We start from the raw sequence: 17,440 nt of genomic DNA, 5'->3' as shown, positions 1-17,440 counted from the left end.
AAATAAAGTACTGAGTATGTAAGGTGTCGCGCCCCCTTTTTCTAGCGAAATGGGTTTCGACATTTGACAACTCCTTTGAGAGGGTAGGAAAAAGGAATTGGTTTGAGTCGCCACCTAACGGATTAAGGTGCGTTAGGGCACCTAGAGCAGATAACTCATATCATACCAGTTTGCGTCACCAGAGATCGGGTAAGGGCTCGAAATTACCTTGAGGGGAAGGTGTTAGGCACCCCTCGAGGTCCACAACGGTGGGTCCCGGCCGAACTCAATTATGAATTAGTCTAATAAAGAAGCGAGGGAATTATTTAATAAGGATGGGGGGTCCTAAATTTTTTAGCCTAAAGGATCACCCCATGCAACAAAAATAATACTTCGTAACTCCCTCGAGTCGGGGTGTTACTCATATTATTCAGCGGGCACAAACTATCATCTCCTGCTACCCGATTACTATCTTTAAGTTGTTACCTAAAGCGCTCTAATTGATTCTAGTTCGTTTCCTATGCGTGCACTACCTGTCACTTACCTATAGTCCTGGAGGTATTAGGACCACTATTAAGGATAGTTCTAGACTAAACCTAGGTTGCTCAAAATGTAAAAAGACTAGACGACAAGCAAAACAGTTAGGACTTTCAGATAAAGAGCAGATACGAGCTCATATTGACCTCCACACATAAACAGCAAATGCACGCAATGAATTAGCAGGTTTTATTAATCGCATAATCCTATAGACAGGATATCGAGCAGTAATATACAGAATCAGTTTCATTAATGCGAGTGTTAAGGCTTATTATTTTGCCTACTGATTTTATTTAGTACAACATCTGGGCATTTCATGCAGTAATGAATGACAGTAAATCATAGTTACGAATCCAAAATTGTTGTTCAATCCTATGTCGATAGTGATGATCGTATTCAGAATCATTTAGTAGAATCCTATAGGCATGATTTCTATTATTGAACTAATTTTTAATCCTATAGGCATGATATCTACATTGAACTGATTTTTAATCCTATAGGCATGATATCTATCATAGAATAGCATACGGACAGAAATTTAGACACATTGCCAGAAAACAGTTGAGCCAAATATTGGTCCTATAGGCATGATTGCTAACACACTCTATTAGACAAATTAACGTATCCTATAGGCAGGATTTCTAACAAACGGTTGCAATATTAATCCTATAGGCAGGATGTCTAATACGGAACTCATACGATTTTAGCAGAATCAGCATCACCAATGAAAGTCCTATAGGCAGGATTTCTACCCAGTTTAACAAAAAAAAATAAGAAACCCTCCCGATTTCACTAAATATCCCAGAATCTGTTTATTACAAAGTTATTACAGACCAGATTAGCAAATGAATTACATGATAGTAATGGCACAAACTATAGGGAGCCTTTATCTGGACCCAAATGCACCTGGGCAACCAGGCCTTCAAACCATTTCCACCTCGAGACTTATTTCACAGGTACAACATAGCCAATAATGAGTAATTCACCCATAACACATATAGAATCAGGTTTCCGGTGTGTCAAAGTTCCCAAGGGCCTCAGGGACCCAGGGCAATGCTCACGCCAGAACCACATACTCAGGAATTTCAAAAGAGATTAGGAACCAGTTCCCAGTGTGTCAGAGTTCACAAGAGTCTCACATGGACCCTGAGCAGTGCTCACACTAGGATGGTTGAGGATAGAACCTAAAGGACTAAGATTGGGAGTTTTAAAAAGAGTAACATCATATAAAAAGAGGTAGGGACAGGTTTAAAACAGTTTGGATTTCTCAGAAGGAGACTACCATAACAGAATTTTTAGACCACAAAACATGTAGGCATAATGGCATTAAGAGAACAAGCAAGGGTGGCAAAGTACACAATTTCAAACAGGTTAAGTCAGAAAAGACTTGATTACACTAAGTGTGCATGCTAACATTTAGGACAGCCTTGTTTAACCACAGAAATATTTAGGCAGAGTGTTAAGGCAAACAGTCAGATTATCACATGAATCCAGAGGAATACAAGACCTCTTAGTAGGGCACACAAATTAAGTAACAATACGAGTCTGTAAAGTTAGAATTGATGAACTAATTTTCATGCTAGTGGTATCTTAAGGATACTAAGTTCAGAACAAGTTCAGGACTAGCAAGCAGTATGCATGAGACAAGTTAAAACAATAAGTTATCCTTTAAGAGGATTCATATTATTCAAAGATAACCGATCTCATAACTAACAGTATCAACTATAGGACTAAAAGAGAATCATATAGACAGGCAGAATCATGCTCAGAACGGACTTTAAACATGTTGGATTGTACACATAGTTCAAGGATATATAGAGATGAAATGACAAAGGATAGTCACTCACCAGTTAAGCAAGCAAACCAGAATAATACCACAAAGTCGAGAGTCCAGAATATTTGGCCTTGACTTTCAGCCGGCCAAGACCAGTAGTAAACAAGAGAGAGCAGAAAGATTATAGAACTAAGCCCTAGATTTTTTAATGAGATTATTGAGAGTTCGAGTCTGTCTAAAGGGAAAAGGGAGAAGGGTTTAAATAATGTTCAATTAGGCGAACAAATAAGGGAAGTAATCAAATACATATAAGTAAGGAAAGAAATTAATCACAGAATAAATAATACAGAGTTCAGTAAATTAACAGGGCATAATAGCGTGTAATCGGGCGAGTAACATTTAAAATAAGAAAAATATCAATTAACAATCAGTTTCAAGGCAAATAAGGTAAAGAAATAATGGAAACATGGCAGATTGAACAAAATAAGGAAAATATCAGTACCATACGAGAAAGGAAAGAGTAAAAGCCTCAAACCTTGGTTTTAGGTAAACCATAAAATCAGCAGGGAAACAAGGGCAAAATAATCACATACTGTGTATAATGAACATAGAAAGGAGATTTATTCAAGAAGCAACAAAGAATCAAACTAGAAAAAGATCTGAAACCCTAATTTAGGGGAAATAAAGGAAATTAGCAGTAATAGGCAGATTTACGCATAATGAAGTGAATATAGACGAGATAATGTTAAAAATCAAAGTTTGAACTCGTTTAGGTTCGAATCAAAGAGAATCTGAAACCCTAACCTTTAGGCCACAAGAGATACGTAAAACAACTGTACTCACAAAGAACATGGGATGAACACAGACAGAATACACAACAGGTTAAGTATTTTGAACCAAATTTGGTTCGAATCTCTCAAGATCTGCTTGCCAATTTAGGCAAGACATTAGGTAATACCAAAATCGGGTAGCCAGTAAGGAGGAGGGGCCAAATAAGGTAAGGAATCAACGATTGATTCCATTATGGGGTTGGAATCGGAGAGATTAGGGTGATGACGACGCTAGGGTTTTGAGAGGAGAGGGGGAGAAGATGAGAGAGGGAGTGAATAGAGACGACGTGCTGGGTGAAAATGATTTAGGATTTTGGCCGGGTAGGTTAGTTTAAAAGGGTTGGAGTGATGTGGACCATTGATTTTGGGAGATCAACGGTCCTGATTTAAAGATGTTGGGTCGGGTAATTTGGACGGGTACAGGACTGGATTAAGGGGTCTTGGACTGGGGTACTGGGCTTGGTGTTTTGGGCTGGGGTAATTGGGTAGCGTATAGGTCCGAAATTGGGGTTTTAGGGGGTTATATTTTAAATACCCAATTTAACCAAAAAAATAATTTATAAATAACAAAAATATCACTTGTGCATGAAAATGATTTAAAATAATTACTTAACATTATAAGAATATAAAAAGTTATTTTATGCATAAATAATATAATTATACATGCATATGGGCTATTATTGTAAAATGTGCAATTTAGCCTTGTAAAATATAGATGTAATTATAGAAATGCACTGAAAAGTATTTAAACATTATGCTAGTATAAATGATAAGTTTAGATGATTAACTCATCATATTAATAATTTGGAGGGTAATTATTGAATATTTATATAATAAAAATACAGAAACAAATTGATTTAAAGCCTTTAAAATTATGAAAAATTATAAAAATACTTGTGTGTGCTCATAAATCAAAATGATGATGCATATGAATTTTATATATATATATATATATATATATATATATATATATATATAGGAAGAAATTGGGTATCAACATAAGGTATGAAAGCAGTATATAGTAAACATGAAAGAAACATGGCGGAAAAGACTCAACCTGCAAGTCTCAATAGTTCTGTGAATCATGAAACATTTATAATGTCATGCATATGCGTACAAATGTCATATCATGCATTGGTATATGCATACATAACATCATCAATCCTCTGAGGGCATCCCATCATATCATCTCAGCCACTGTGGGCAAAATCATCAACGTATACCAGCTGATCAGGTGGTGGTGCGTATATAACGCCATAACCTTTCTCCATACCCCATGTACATATAATATACGCGTATATAATGCCATCCACTACGGGTCAATGTACATGTATAAATGAATGCAATGCATACTGAAGTAATTCAACAAGATCTCTCGGAATGTCATAAGATCATTATGCCTTCGATTAATATCATGAAATAAACTTTATCAACTTACGTATTTTCTCAGACCCATGAACAGATGATATAATAATAGGACACATGGGAATCAAGAACATAGGCAACCCTAGTACTTCTAAGAATAGAATCATCTGTGAAAGTTGCGTGCTTGCTCGTTTCGTTGTATCATATGGATCATGCCAAAAGGAAAGAAGGGATAGCCTTAACTGTAACAGCCCAGCCCGCTAGTGATATTGTCCGCTCTGGGCCTAGGCCCTCACGAGTTTAAAATACGTCACTAGGATCTAAGGCTTGTTAACTTATCTACCCAGTATCCCTCTTGTGTTTTGCCGATGTGGGACTCTGTCTAAAGTCTGGGGTGTTACATACACCCCCTCTTATGGACTCAGTGTCCTTGTTGAGGTTTGCCCCACCGCATGGGATTCGCCTAGACTCAGCACTGAGGTTTGCCTTGCCTAACCGGGATTTGCCTAAACTCAGTTGAGCTCTGACCCACCATCGGCAAGGTTGACACAAGATACCATTTGTAACAGCCCAACCCGCTAGTGATATTGTCCGCTCTGGGCCTAGGCACTCACGGGTTTAAAACGCGTCGCTAGGATCTAAGGCTTGTTAACTTATATACCCAGCACCCCTCTTGTGTTTTGCCGATGTGGGATACTGTCTAAAGTCTGGGGTGTTACATACACCCCCTCTTATGGACTCAGCGTCCTCGCTAAGGTTTGCCCCAGCGCATGGGATTCGCCTAGACTCAGCACTGAGGTTTGCCCCGCCTAACTGGGATTTGCCTAAACTCAGTTGAACTCTGACCCACCATGGCTGACACAAGAGTGGCTCTGATACCATTTGTAACAGGCCAGCCCGCTAGTGATATTGTCCGCTCTGGGCCTAGGCCCTCACGGGTTTAAAACGCGACACTAGGATCTAAGGCTTGTTAACTTATATACCCAGCATCCCTCTTGTGTTTTGCCAATGTGAGACTCTGTCTAAAGTCTGGGGTGTTACATACACCCCCTCTTATGGACTCAACGTCTTCGCTGAGGTTTGCCCCACCGCATGGGATTCGCCTAGACTCAGCACTGAGATTTGCCCCGCCTAACCAGGATTTGCCTAAACTCAGTTGAACTCTAACCCACCATCGGCAAGGCTGACACAAGAGTGACTTTGATACCATTTGTAACAGCCCAGCCCGCTCTGGGCCTAGGCCCTCACGGGTTTAAAACACGTCACTAGGATCTAAGGCTTGTTAACTTATATACCCAGCATCCCTCTTGTGTTTTGCCGATGTGGGACTTTGTCTAAAGTCTGGGGTGTTACACTAACATACCTTTGTCGTTTACCTAATCACACGACGATAGTTCAGCCCGTTAGTACTTCAACCTACAACAAACAACAAGGGACCATTGTTAAGCTTACGGAAGCTAGAACTCAACACAAATGTGCGACTAGCTCGTCTACGAAATTTTGGACAACACCTCCCCTTATTTTTTTCATTTTCCTCAAATCAAACAACAAGACCAACATGTCCAAAATGCCAACAAACATATATATATATATATATATAACCTCATATTCGTTACAGTACATCACCAAAACAATCCACCCCATCTCATCAAACAACCAAGTTCTAACTTGCACTCCCCAAGCCTTCTCTTCTTCCAAACAACCACAATAGCAATAGTATTCTTAAGTTATTTCTACTGATTTCCAGCCATAGAACATCAAGAATTCAACTCCAAAATAGTCCAGCAACTAGAACACTTCAACATGAAGTTCAACCTACTTCTCAAATTTTCTTTAACAAATTAACTAGATATACATAAATGATCTTAAATACATATAGGGGAAGTTAAGCCTTACCTTGACAACAAGAATACTTGTCCAACTTAGCTTTACTTCAAGCTCAAACAAGCTCTTTACCCCAAACAATAAAGTAGATGGAGATAACTAGGTTATCTTGATCTTCCAAGAGAGAAATCACCTTACCAACTTGTGGATTTGGTCTTGAACCCTAGGAGTTAGTTGAGAGAGGTCTTGGGATGATATTTTGGAGCTCCTACGTTTCAATAGAGAGAGAGAGAGAGAGAGAGAGAGAGAGAGAGAGAGAGGGATTCTAAATTGTTTTCTTAGTGAAATATCTATGTATATATGACCATACTAATGGGCTTGGGCAGATGGGTTGGGTTGCCCATCTCTATCCTTTTCCTTTCCCTTTTAATTTGGTCCACAAACTTTTAAGTAGGTGATGCACCTACATGTCACCTACTTAATCAAGTAGGCGATTCATATTGGTTCTTTTTTCATTTTGAAACATGTGTCTCATCCTCATTAAATAATTTAGACATGTGTCGGGTAGCTCAAGCAAGTAGGACGGAAAGTAAGTTGGTGAAGCAGGCACGTCGGGTAACAAAGCAACTCATTTTTATTCGTCCAAAATGTCCTTTCTCGCATTTAAGTGCATTCATCCTCAACCTAGTCCTTTGTATGTTGAACGGAAATACGAGATGTAATATCATTAGATCACTTTATATATTTCAAAGAGAATCTCATTTTCGAGCTTACATCAATTAACTTACGGCATACTTTCACGTACAAAAATATGGGGTGTAACAGTTAGGTAGTCTAGAATATTTATACCGGTAGTATTAGTACGTACTCTCGTATTTGGTTGGTATTAGGTTTCTTTGACTACCTGTCATTTTTTGCATTTCAATCATCTTACTATCTTGTTATTTATGCTGTTTTTACATGGCTTCTCGGTGTTGTTCCGTCTTGTTTTTCTTTTTATTATTGTGGTGCTTATGCTTTCCTGAGCCGAGGTCTATTGGAAATAACCTCTCTACCTACACAAGGTAGGGGTAAGGTCTGCGTACACCGTACACCCTACCCTCCCCAGATATGTGGGATTATATTGGGTATGGTGTTGTTGTGCATTGGAAAAGACTAGATAAATTTCTTAAACTCTTTCATAAGCTGCACGGCTTAATTTAGAAGAAACTCCATTTCCTTGAGCGTATCTTCCAAGATTAGCAAATTTTCTTCATGTTTGTGACGTTCGTTTACTCGAAAATGTTCATATTGGTTTGCTGCCATCCAAGTATGTTTAATAGTGACCTTGTTGGCTTTTAGCATATATTTACAATCTTTTATAATAGCCCTAAGAATTTTTCAGTTTCATTTTGAATATGTTTTATGATTTTGCATGCCAAATAGTGCGAAGTGATTTCCAATTCTTCAACTGTCCAATTCAAGGTATTCTCTACATAAATTGATGTCGATGAAGCAAAATTAATTCAATCCGACAACAAAAAGTTACAACTCGAAGCCTCACTTCTAGGCTTTTTTCCATCATTGTCCGCTTAGCCTTGGGGTCCCTATTCGCTCGGCGTAAATTGTCCAACGGGTCTTCCGCAAACAGCCTCTTTACCCACCCCAAGGGGTAAGATCTGCATACATACTACCCTCTCTAAACCCACTAGTGAGATTTAATTGCGTCGTTGTTGTTGTTACCTAAACCAACGGGGAAGTGTTGCTCAAGGAAGTTATCAGTCTCATTCAAAAGGTGGATTATTTGCCTACCATTAAAAATTAAGAAAGTAAAATAAAATTTACTACTATACTGACTTTCCTTTCTGACATTTTAACTTTCATGTCCAGTCGTTTAGTAAATCGCATTCAAGCATAATGGACATTTATCTTTATAAGTCTCCGTACTAAGCACTAAAATACGAGCATGGACCATCCGCTATCAAACTCAAGAACACATGCAGTCTGGTGAAATTCCGAAAACAACTGGTTGCGCTAAAAATTAAGGCTACCCAAAGTTTAAAAAAAATACTGTGACGCAGAAATAGCAGGCGTAGACATGGTTCATTTTTCCATTCTAGATGATTTGGCATTCAGACCGACGTACCCCCCCCCCCTACCCCCCCCCCCCCCAAAACCAAACAAGATGATGGCAAAAAGCGAGCAAACGCACAGTGCTAAGAATTGCGAGTCATAGACTCTACCTTTCACACTCGAGATCACCAATCCTGCTGGTGTTCATCATTTTCTTTCCAATCGAGCAACAAACACCAAATGATCATATACACAAGATACCGGAGCAAGGGGTGAGAGAGAGAGAGAGACGTTGAAGTCTCTTCTAAAAGCTCTTAGAAGCCTACAGAGTTCACAGTCCACTCAGTCCACTGCTATTTCCCTCACTTCTTCAAGAATCCATATTACACATTCACTTATCTCACCTCAACCAAAATGAACAAGCTAATTTTGAACTAATTATAACAGTTTCTGCAATCTCATATCGACTATTATCATCTGCAATTAGAGGTCAGCATCAAGAAAATTCCCAGAAAGCGTTACCTGCCAAAGCAGTGATAGAGGTGTCATACTCAATTGGAATTTCACACATCACAATGCAAACAAGAATACAATAATGAAATCAACCAGAGACTAGGGCTCCCCAGGAATCATTATTATGCTCAGTGAAGAACAACATCAAGTGCAACAGCCATAACTGATGGCGTCGGATTAAATGGTTTCCCATTTCAAAAAAAAAAAAAAAAAAAAACAAACAAACAAATCATCAGTAGCATCACTCTGATGCCCAAGGCCCCAATTAAGTGCAACAAACAAATCTGGCAGCGAGAATGAGATTCGCTCTCCTCCGGGATAATTAGACAAAATCTGGCTGTGATTTTTTAATCCTTCTTTTTCTAATGTATATTGAATTTTATTCAAAACTCAATACCAAGAGAACTTTTTAAATCCTCAAAAGAACTTTTTCTTTACATGGTAGTGACGACCATGTGACATAAATTATTATTCTTAACCACCAACAAGCAAAACCCAATGAGATTTAACAACTGGCATCACTTCAAAGCCTTATAGTCCTATATTTAGGATCCACCATCGGTTTTAAACAGGTCAACTGGGTCTGTTCATATTTTAAGACGGCCACGTGAGATCCAAACAAAGCAAAGTAACAAATCAGAACTTCTTGTAAAATTATTTTTTTTTTTTAAAAAAAAAAAAAGAAAGAATACTTGAGATGCCAATCATAAACCAGTTCATATTACCCTCCTCTTATTCAGGATTCTAACAAAGAGCAGAATCACAACTCCGTTGCTTGTCATCTAAATGCATTATTTCCATAAACAAATGATTGGTGAGACAAAAGCTTCAAAGAGGCAATCAGATTTTGGTCACTAAACAAAGGTTTCACTTTCATGTTCACCATAAATACTGGCATCATTACAATAAAATGTCAGTACACATCGTCTTCATGTATACTGCAATCTTTTTCCTTGGGTAAGGAATATATAAATGTATATTTATTCCTGCATAATGAAACCTCAGAAGGAAATAGAAAAATAGATGGGAATAACTTGTTCTTGCCATGTACCTTTTCACCTAGTTTGAACGGAGGAAGACCCTTATAAGGACACGTACTGCAACGGAAAGCATCACCTAGACCACACTGTCAACATAGAAGACATGTCCCAGAAAAAACAATTAACAAGAAAACTAATTGCAAAACTCAAAGGCTGATCAATGAAGGTAATAATCAAAAGAAAGAAACCAACTAGTTGTCCAGCTGTCTGCTAAATCACACTATAACACCAATCAACAACCAAATATACAAGTATATCAGTAGATGACAGTGCACTTGAAAATAGATTCAGTTTTCTGCAGAAACCTACTACAATTACACCTCGGTCCCAAATAAGTTTGGATCGGTTATATGAATTTCATTTACCACTTTACTCTATTTAAACTAATATCATGCCAACTTCATAAGATAATCCCGTTGCTAAAAGTAGTTTGTTTGCAAAGTTTTCGACATTCTCCGGCCTTATTTACTGAGAGCTATAGGTTGATTAGGTTCCAAGTATCACATTTGAGCGTTTTTGGAAGTAAATCAGCTCCAATTCATGTGCTGTGGCCTGGTTATAAATACACAGGAAACACAGAAGCACCAATAGATATGAGCTGCCGAAACTTGAAATCAACAGAGTTAAGAAAAAGCCAAAACCCCATAATATTTCATGATCAAAAGTGTTTCGTTTCAAGTCACAACATCAGGATATGGGAGGACGAACTAAAAAACCTATAGTAAATCATCAAGGTAACTAATTAAATTAAATCTTCAGCACCCAAAATAATTAATGAAAAGGAAGATAGAAATAACTAATAAGAATATTTCTGGACCTTCCAAAAATATTTGACAGTTGTTTAGGGGGTCCCTCAATTTTCAGTATTACAGAAAGGTTTCAGTGTGGAATTTCTTTTGGGCTCACTTAGCCTTACTCACATAAAATATGGAGAAAAGGTCCTTTGAGTCTAGATCATGGTCAGTAGCTCCATCAGTTCGTGGTGAAATTATCTCATGATAATACAAATGAACCATACAAAAACAAAGGAGAACCTACTCAAGCTGTCAGTGTTCCTTTTGTGTCAAAAATCTGAAACAGAATTTCTCATGGATCACTCTAGACAAGGATGACACGGTTTGTTATCTTATTTAATCAGTATTCCTATCAAATTTGTTTCATCAACTCTAATTGGTTTTAGTTATTATATGAGAAATCACTGTTAGAAATAATAACAGCATAAGATTTTCATGTAAGTCATTATTTTCTAATTAATTATTCAATAATCGCTTAGTTCAGATATTATAATCAATTTCTATTATGAAAACCAAACACGGCCTACCATTCATAGCCAAACGAATCACATAGAGGCAATAGTATCGTAGAGCTGTTGAAGCTTCTCCATCACTCCACAGTAGTTTTGGAAGACGAGAGTAATCAACTAGTATAACAGAAATCAATATAGAAGGAGACATACACTGCCACAGGCTGACTGAGGATTGTTCAGCTGTTCCGCCGTTGGTCCAAGTTGCACCTTTGTTTCAGCTTCAGCCCTTCCGCACGTACAATTTTTGCATGCTTTCCTTGTCTTTCCAACTTCACAATCACCAACTGCACCACCAAGTGTACAACAAATTGAGTTCAAAATACTAATGGAGAAACTGATAATATCAGAGTGAGGCAATCCTGGTGCACGTTATTACCACTTGGCAATTGAGGTTTCTTCAGATCTTCTTCACTGAGAAGGCTATCCTCATCAATGAGATCTGAATCATCATCAATCTGAACTTCCGGCAAACTTTTTATGACTTTCTTGATAGAGAAGGATGAACCAACCTTCCATGAAGGTTTCTTTGCTGTTATCTGTTCAGAGATTAAATTCACCACACAATTTATTTGAGTCAAGATCAATAACTTCAAGGGTTTTTTTATAACTATGTCTCAATCTCAAGCAAGTAGGAGTGTCGGGTGTTTGTCTATCCTCTTTGGGCCCAAATCATTCCATCGCAATTATTTATCTTTAAAACAAACATGGGTTCTCTAAAACTAAGAGTCTCTAAATTTCACATTTATCCCTATAACACCATCATACATATATAGCCAAACTAAAGGACTCCTAAAACACTGGACTTAATCTAAGTGTTCCTATAATGACTAACTTCAAGGCTTCCTTAAATAACTTCAACATATGAGAGTGGTGCGATGATCAGCCGAAAACTGAATAAACTTCAAATTTTATCTAAATGCCTAGAGTTGCAAATTTGATGTCGCACAAATAACAATGAAGCAATGAGCGTCATCATGCCATGAAATAGGTGTTATTCCAATTTAACTTCATCATATAAAAGGTGTTATGAGAATTTAAAATGGAAGAAGGAACTTAATAGTTCTCTGATAAAAGAATCATTGTATTGAAGGGGGTTGGAGGAAGACAGGAAGCTAAATAAAGGCACATGAATAAATACTAACCACGAAAGACTGGCCAGCTTCAGATGACTGTGCATCAGAGAATCCAGCCAACAATAATGTGCGCTCATGGGTAGAGTTTGCCTGCAATTCAGATGGAAAGGACAATTCACACATGCATACAAATTTTCCACGAAAAAATACGCACAAAGGGAGGATTCAGTAACCTTCGAGATTAACTGAGAACTTAGACTAAGTAAGACTGTTCCACCTGGCTTCAACACTCTTGAGATGTCCCCACACATTTTATCACTAGGAAACTCGAGGGACCTACAGATGAGAGCAACGATATCCATAGAAGCAGACTTCACTGATGTCAGGCCTGTAATAACCAGAGGTTAACACAGGGAAAAGATTCAATATCACAAGAATCTAGGGCCATGGGGCAAGCACTTACAAAAGACTGGTATTAGACACTTAACCAGAGAGCACAGAAAAGGAAAAGGAAAAAGAAAAATAAAGGAAGAAGACAAGCTCCCTTTCTATCCTAACCCACTTGGGAATTTATTATCTGCAGATCCCCACTCCTACACCCCTCTCTGTCTTTTCCTTTTGATCAGTAAAGTATTGGAACTGTATTGGATCAGGCGGTCTCTCTGTCTCGTTTCTCTCTTACATACCAATTTCATGTTTTCATCACATCATTACAGTGAAGAAGAGCTTTTTCCCTTTGTCTCAGAGTTAATAATCTAATATATGAAATAAGCAAGGGCTCTGGATGCTATACAGTATACAATTAAGTAAATAAAACCCAGAACAAGAAAACCCATATAGTCCCTCTTTATCTTTTTGGTTTAAATTGGCTGGAACCTCTTTAGCTTCTTTCTTATTCAAGCAGCTTCCTCTTTTCCACCAATTTCCTCTTCCAATTTATTTTTTATCAGTATTTTCTCTTCCAATTTATCCAAACGGCTTCCTTGAGCTCATCTTTATCTCCAATAACTACCAATCAGAATCTTCCCAGAGGCTTCAAATTGCTGCCACTTGGACTCAGATTAACTGATATTGGTCCCTCAATTCTGATATTTGATCCGTACTAATTTACTTCTGAAACAAACAGCCGGAGATTTGATCCACACAAAGAAAGGGCTACATCACAAAATAGACACAATTCTTATATTATAATATTGCAATTCCAACACACTGATTAGACTCTGGACAAAAGGACATCTTAATAATTGGCACCACAGTCTATTATGGTGTACTAGGTTGCCCTCAAATCGCATACAACACAAACACTAGTCCTCAGACTTGTCAAACACGAAAAGCTTAGAAATGCATCAAGATTAGCACAAAATCCAATTTTCATTATCAAATCAAAAAGATAATCTTCAAAACACTATAGAAGCATAGCATTAGCAAAGAGAGGCATTACTGGAGAAATAATATATATGTATATATATAATATATATAAACATAACCATAAAAATAAACATAAGTTATTTGGACAAGACAAAAGGCCAGCCCAACTGCTTGAGAGTTGAGAATGTGAGTGGAGGCTCCTTATCATTATGCCATTAGAAAACCAGGAATTTAATAAGAAATTATGGAGTTGTGTTGCCCTTTAATGGCATCTATTTAGAGGTCTTCAGTTCTCACCGCCTATTAATATAAACCTGGCCACTTTATAGAAAATTCCTAGCTTATCTCTTTCATCATCAAATCCCAAAAACAAATTTGAAATAAAAATCTTCATCAAAATGAGTCACTCATAGTCACAGCATAAGCAGAGCAGAGAAGTATCAGTTCAGCCGACACAAGGGAGATTTTTTTTTTTTTTTTTTGAGAAAATTTACTCTGGGATGAAGCTTGAGTAATAATATTAGGGTTCAATTTCTCAATCCCCTCTTTCCTTACGATGCTGATTGCACTGGATACCACACTAACTGGTACCATAACATCCTCGGCAAGCACCAGTACATCACCGCCTCCAATTTGGCCGACCTACAATAGAATGAAAATCCAAATTCAAAAGAAAAAAAAAAAAAGCAAACATATTCAAAATAAGAAACAAGAACCTACCATAGTGGTGAAGAAAAATTTAAATGGAATCGAAATTCGACAGCGACGGACAGCTACTTCTTTCCGATTGATATACAAACAGTTGGGCGCAAAACGCGTGGCGGTGGAAGTAGAGAAAGGAGTTGCCCTCAACTGTTTCTCTCTTTTCTCACCTCTGCCTCTTCGTCATTTCGTTTTAATGAGCATTTTTTATGCCAAAATTTGGCGTTATAGCCAATTTTAGGACGGGTCAATTAAAAATAGTCGGTGTTTATCAAGTCAATGAAAAATAGTTACCGTTTTGTTACAATAGAGACCTATCCAGCATAATATACTGGAGTTTGGTGCACTTTATGAACTCCAGCATATTATACTGGACCATTATACTTGCTGGAATGCTGGAGTTCTAGTGGATTTATGCTGGAACTCCAGTATAATATGCTGGAGTTCAAGTATAGTTATGCTGGAACTCCAGCATAATATACTGGAGTATTTTCCGGGTTTTGAACAGTATTTTCGCTCATATGTATTTTTACATAAAAAGTGGCTAAATTTCGGTTACTTTTGAAATTGAGTTATTTTTGAACGACCAGTTGTATATCTGGCTATTTTTAAAAATATCCCTTTTTTTATGAGTATACATTTATAATTAAACAAATTTTTTTATTAAAATAATTTTATAGAAGATAGAAGGAGGTGTCATATTCTTCTTTATGTAAAAAGTTTAGATTTTTTTTGTTTATATAATGAATATTCTTAATTTATTGTAGTATTTTGTTATTTGAAATTTCTAGTGGTTTGCTTCATGTAATGTGTATTTTTAATTTTAATTTATTTTGCTTTTCTTTTTTATTACTATGTAAGTTTTTCTGTTCTGCGTAACGGGTATTGTACATTTATCACATTTCATACACTTTGGGATCGTATGATGTACTAATAAATAGTCGACAATCTTTTGGATAATTTTTTCGCTAGTATTTATTTTCTTTTTTTGAAATTATTTTTGTTATCATAGATTCAATTTTTTTTGATAAGATTACTGTGCTAAGTCTAGTAAAAAAAGATTTTTTTTATCCATAATTTGCAAGTGAGATGGGCTGTCGTGTTTGTTGCTATTTCCGGCTTAAAATCAGAGCGGGTCAATATTCGGACGGGTTACAGGTGAGTTTAATTATATTTTGGCTGAAGTTCAAGTTAGGTCCATGGAATGGTGACACAACAACAACAACAACAACAACTACCCAGTAAAATTTCACCAAGTGGCGTCTGGGGAGGGTAATGGTGACACGTGGATATTAATTAATTTTTTTTCTTTTTTTCAAAATTTTCTGTTAGTAAGGGTAATGTTGAGCCAAAATAATAACAGTTGGGGCATTTTTATTCAAATAGGTGGACAGAGGCATTTTTGTACCAATTTTGATACTTGCAGTTTTAATCCTTTTCCGTTTTTTAAATAGAGTGGTTGGCTTGCCGCTATATCTATGTAACGGGTTAGGTTTGGGCCAACTTGGGCCGACTTGGAGTAACTAGATAAGTAGGCTCTGAGTGGACTGTTAAAATAGTCGGTTTTCTACTACTATAATATGGGATTTTTTCTTTCTTATACATTATATGAAACATATTTAACTAAATTGTCTCAGTTTTGGAAATTACCCCCCATAAACACGTTTTTCGAGAAATTTTACTATGTGAGTCACATAACCAACATTACTTATGTGAGTCTAGTTTATACAAGTGGACTCATGTTCCTACTTTCTTAGTTTAAAGAATAAGCTAAAAAATGCAATATTTAGGTCTACTCTCTTTCTTTATTACAGGCGTAACTAATGGATAATAAAAGAAAAAGAACAAAGAAAAAGATCTATTTCATTACTCCTATTAGAGGTATTATAATTGCATTTTATGATAATCCAATCACTTAGTACAAGAAAAAAAAAATAATTACGACAAACTAGAAAAAGAAAATGAGTTTCAAAAAGAAAAGGATGAAGAAGCTAACGTCGACAGTCATACAACCTATACATAATGAACAATTTGTATCTGAAATGCTTCGCAAGAATAAAATATAACAATGTAAACCAGCTATAGTAAACTACGTTGCTCCAAATACATTTAACATACACCATGATAACATTGCTACATAGGATATACACAATTGCATCACTAGACACAAATTATAAATCAAGGTCAGATAATATAAAATAATAAATATATGTTGATTCTTCAAGTTATTCATACTATAAATATTGTTCAAATGATCTCTCTGTCACTATCATTCAGTTCATCCGTAAATCAATATAATCCATAATTAAAATAAATAAGTACAATCTTTGTCAATCTCAATACTAATAAATCCAACTCAATTACTAATTCAATTTCTACATCAATTCGCTTGGCCACTAAAATCAACATTTTTTCTAGTGATGTTTGAACTTGGTTCTCAATGCCACCTCCAAATTGGTTAGTTGAAGCCTGAGTCACCAGTTGTGTAAAGCTAGTGTTTTGATTTCCATATAACAACATCATTAAATTAAAAGGAGTAAAGCAAAAAAATCAAATCAAGGACGCTAAGTAAATTAAAATATAAATACTAGTGATAAATTGAAAATTATAACTTGATTATTTAGAGATTGAACCTCAAAATTTAATCCCAAGGATTTTTGCTCATGTTGTTCTATTGCTCTAGCTTTTAATGTCTTTTATGGTGCTCGCCTCTTTTTTTGCTCAGTTCTTAATTTTAATCTTCCGTATCCATTTCGATTATCCTTTTTCTTATTTGGATCCAAAACTTGATCATTGAATCCAAAGAATGCCCAATAAATGTGCTAGATTTGGAACAACTCCTATGGGCACCTTCTGCATACTTTGGAGTTTAGTGATCTCAACCCTTGCTTGAAAGAAATATTTTCTAGCAATTTTTTCAGACTCGGCATCATTTGCAGCTAAAGTCATAACTGCAAATGATTCTTTCATCAATCTGTTTAAGCAAATAGCCGCAGATGAAGTTGGTGTTTTCTTTTTATTGTTGTACTCCTCCAAACCATTCCCTTATTTAGCATTTTTTGTCCATCTTTTTTAAA

The 17,440-nt window shown here is 36.5% G+C and overlaps 1 protein-coding gene across 3 annotated transcripts; it reads right to left on the bottom strand.

Annotated features, from left to right (window-relative positions):
• On the bottom strand, positions 8,547-14,558 carry LOC109227976 (anamorsin homolog). Of its 3 annotated transcripts, XM_019393165.1 has the most exons (8): positions 14,382-14,558; positions 14,156-14,303; positions 12,527-12,681; positions 12,363-12,443; positions 11,597-11,756; positions 11,371-11,504; positions 9,926-10,000; positions 8,547-8,883 (listed from the first exon to the last, which is right to left on the bottom strand). In XM_019393165.1, exons 1-8 carry the CDS (start codon positions 14,382-14,384, stop codon positions 8,845-8,847), a joined length of 795 nt encoding a protein of 264 aa, XP_019248710.1. In that variant the 5' UTR covers positions 14,385-14,558; the 3' UTR covers positions 8,547-8,844. The 3 variants fall into 3 exon arrangements, with proteins under 3 accessions (XP_019248710.1, XP_019248720.1, XP_019248716.1); XM_019393175.1 differs by lacking the exon at positions 14,382-14,558 and having other exon boundaries at positions 14,217-14,304; XM_019393171.1 differs by lacking the exons at positions 14,156-14,303; positions 14,382-14,558 and adding an exon at positions 13,959-14,140.

Source organism: Nicotiana attenuata, chromosome 1, assembly GCF_001879085.1.
Source record: "Nicotiana attenuata strain UT chromosome 1, NIATTr2, whole genome shotgun sequence".
Classification (NCBI taxonomy): domain Eukaryota; kingdom Viridiplantae; phylum Streptophyta; class Magnoliopsida; order Solanales; family Solanaceae; genus Nicotiana; species Nicotiana attenuata.
Note: the sequence above shows the minus strand (reverse complement) of the source record. Positions and strands in the feature narration are given on the sequence as shown.

Excerpts from the sequence above, each read along its gene's own strand:
- LOC109227976 (XM_019393165.1), bottom strand. Across the intron at positions 12,682-14,155 it reads TACTCAAGCTTCATCCCAGA|GCCTGACATCAGTGAAGTCT; the intron begins GTAAATTTTCTC and ends TGGTTATTACAG. Across the intron at positions 11,505-11,596 it reads GAAACCTCAATTGCCAAGTG|TTGGTGATTGTGAAGTTGGA; the intron begins GTAATAACGTGC and ends TTGGTGGTGCAG.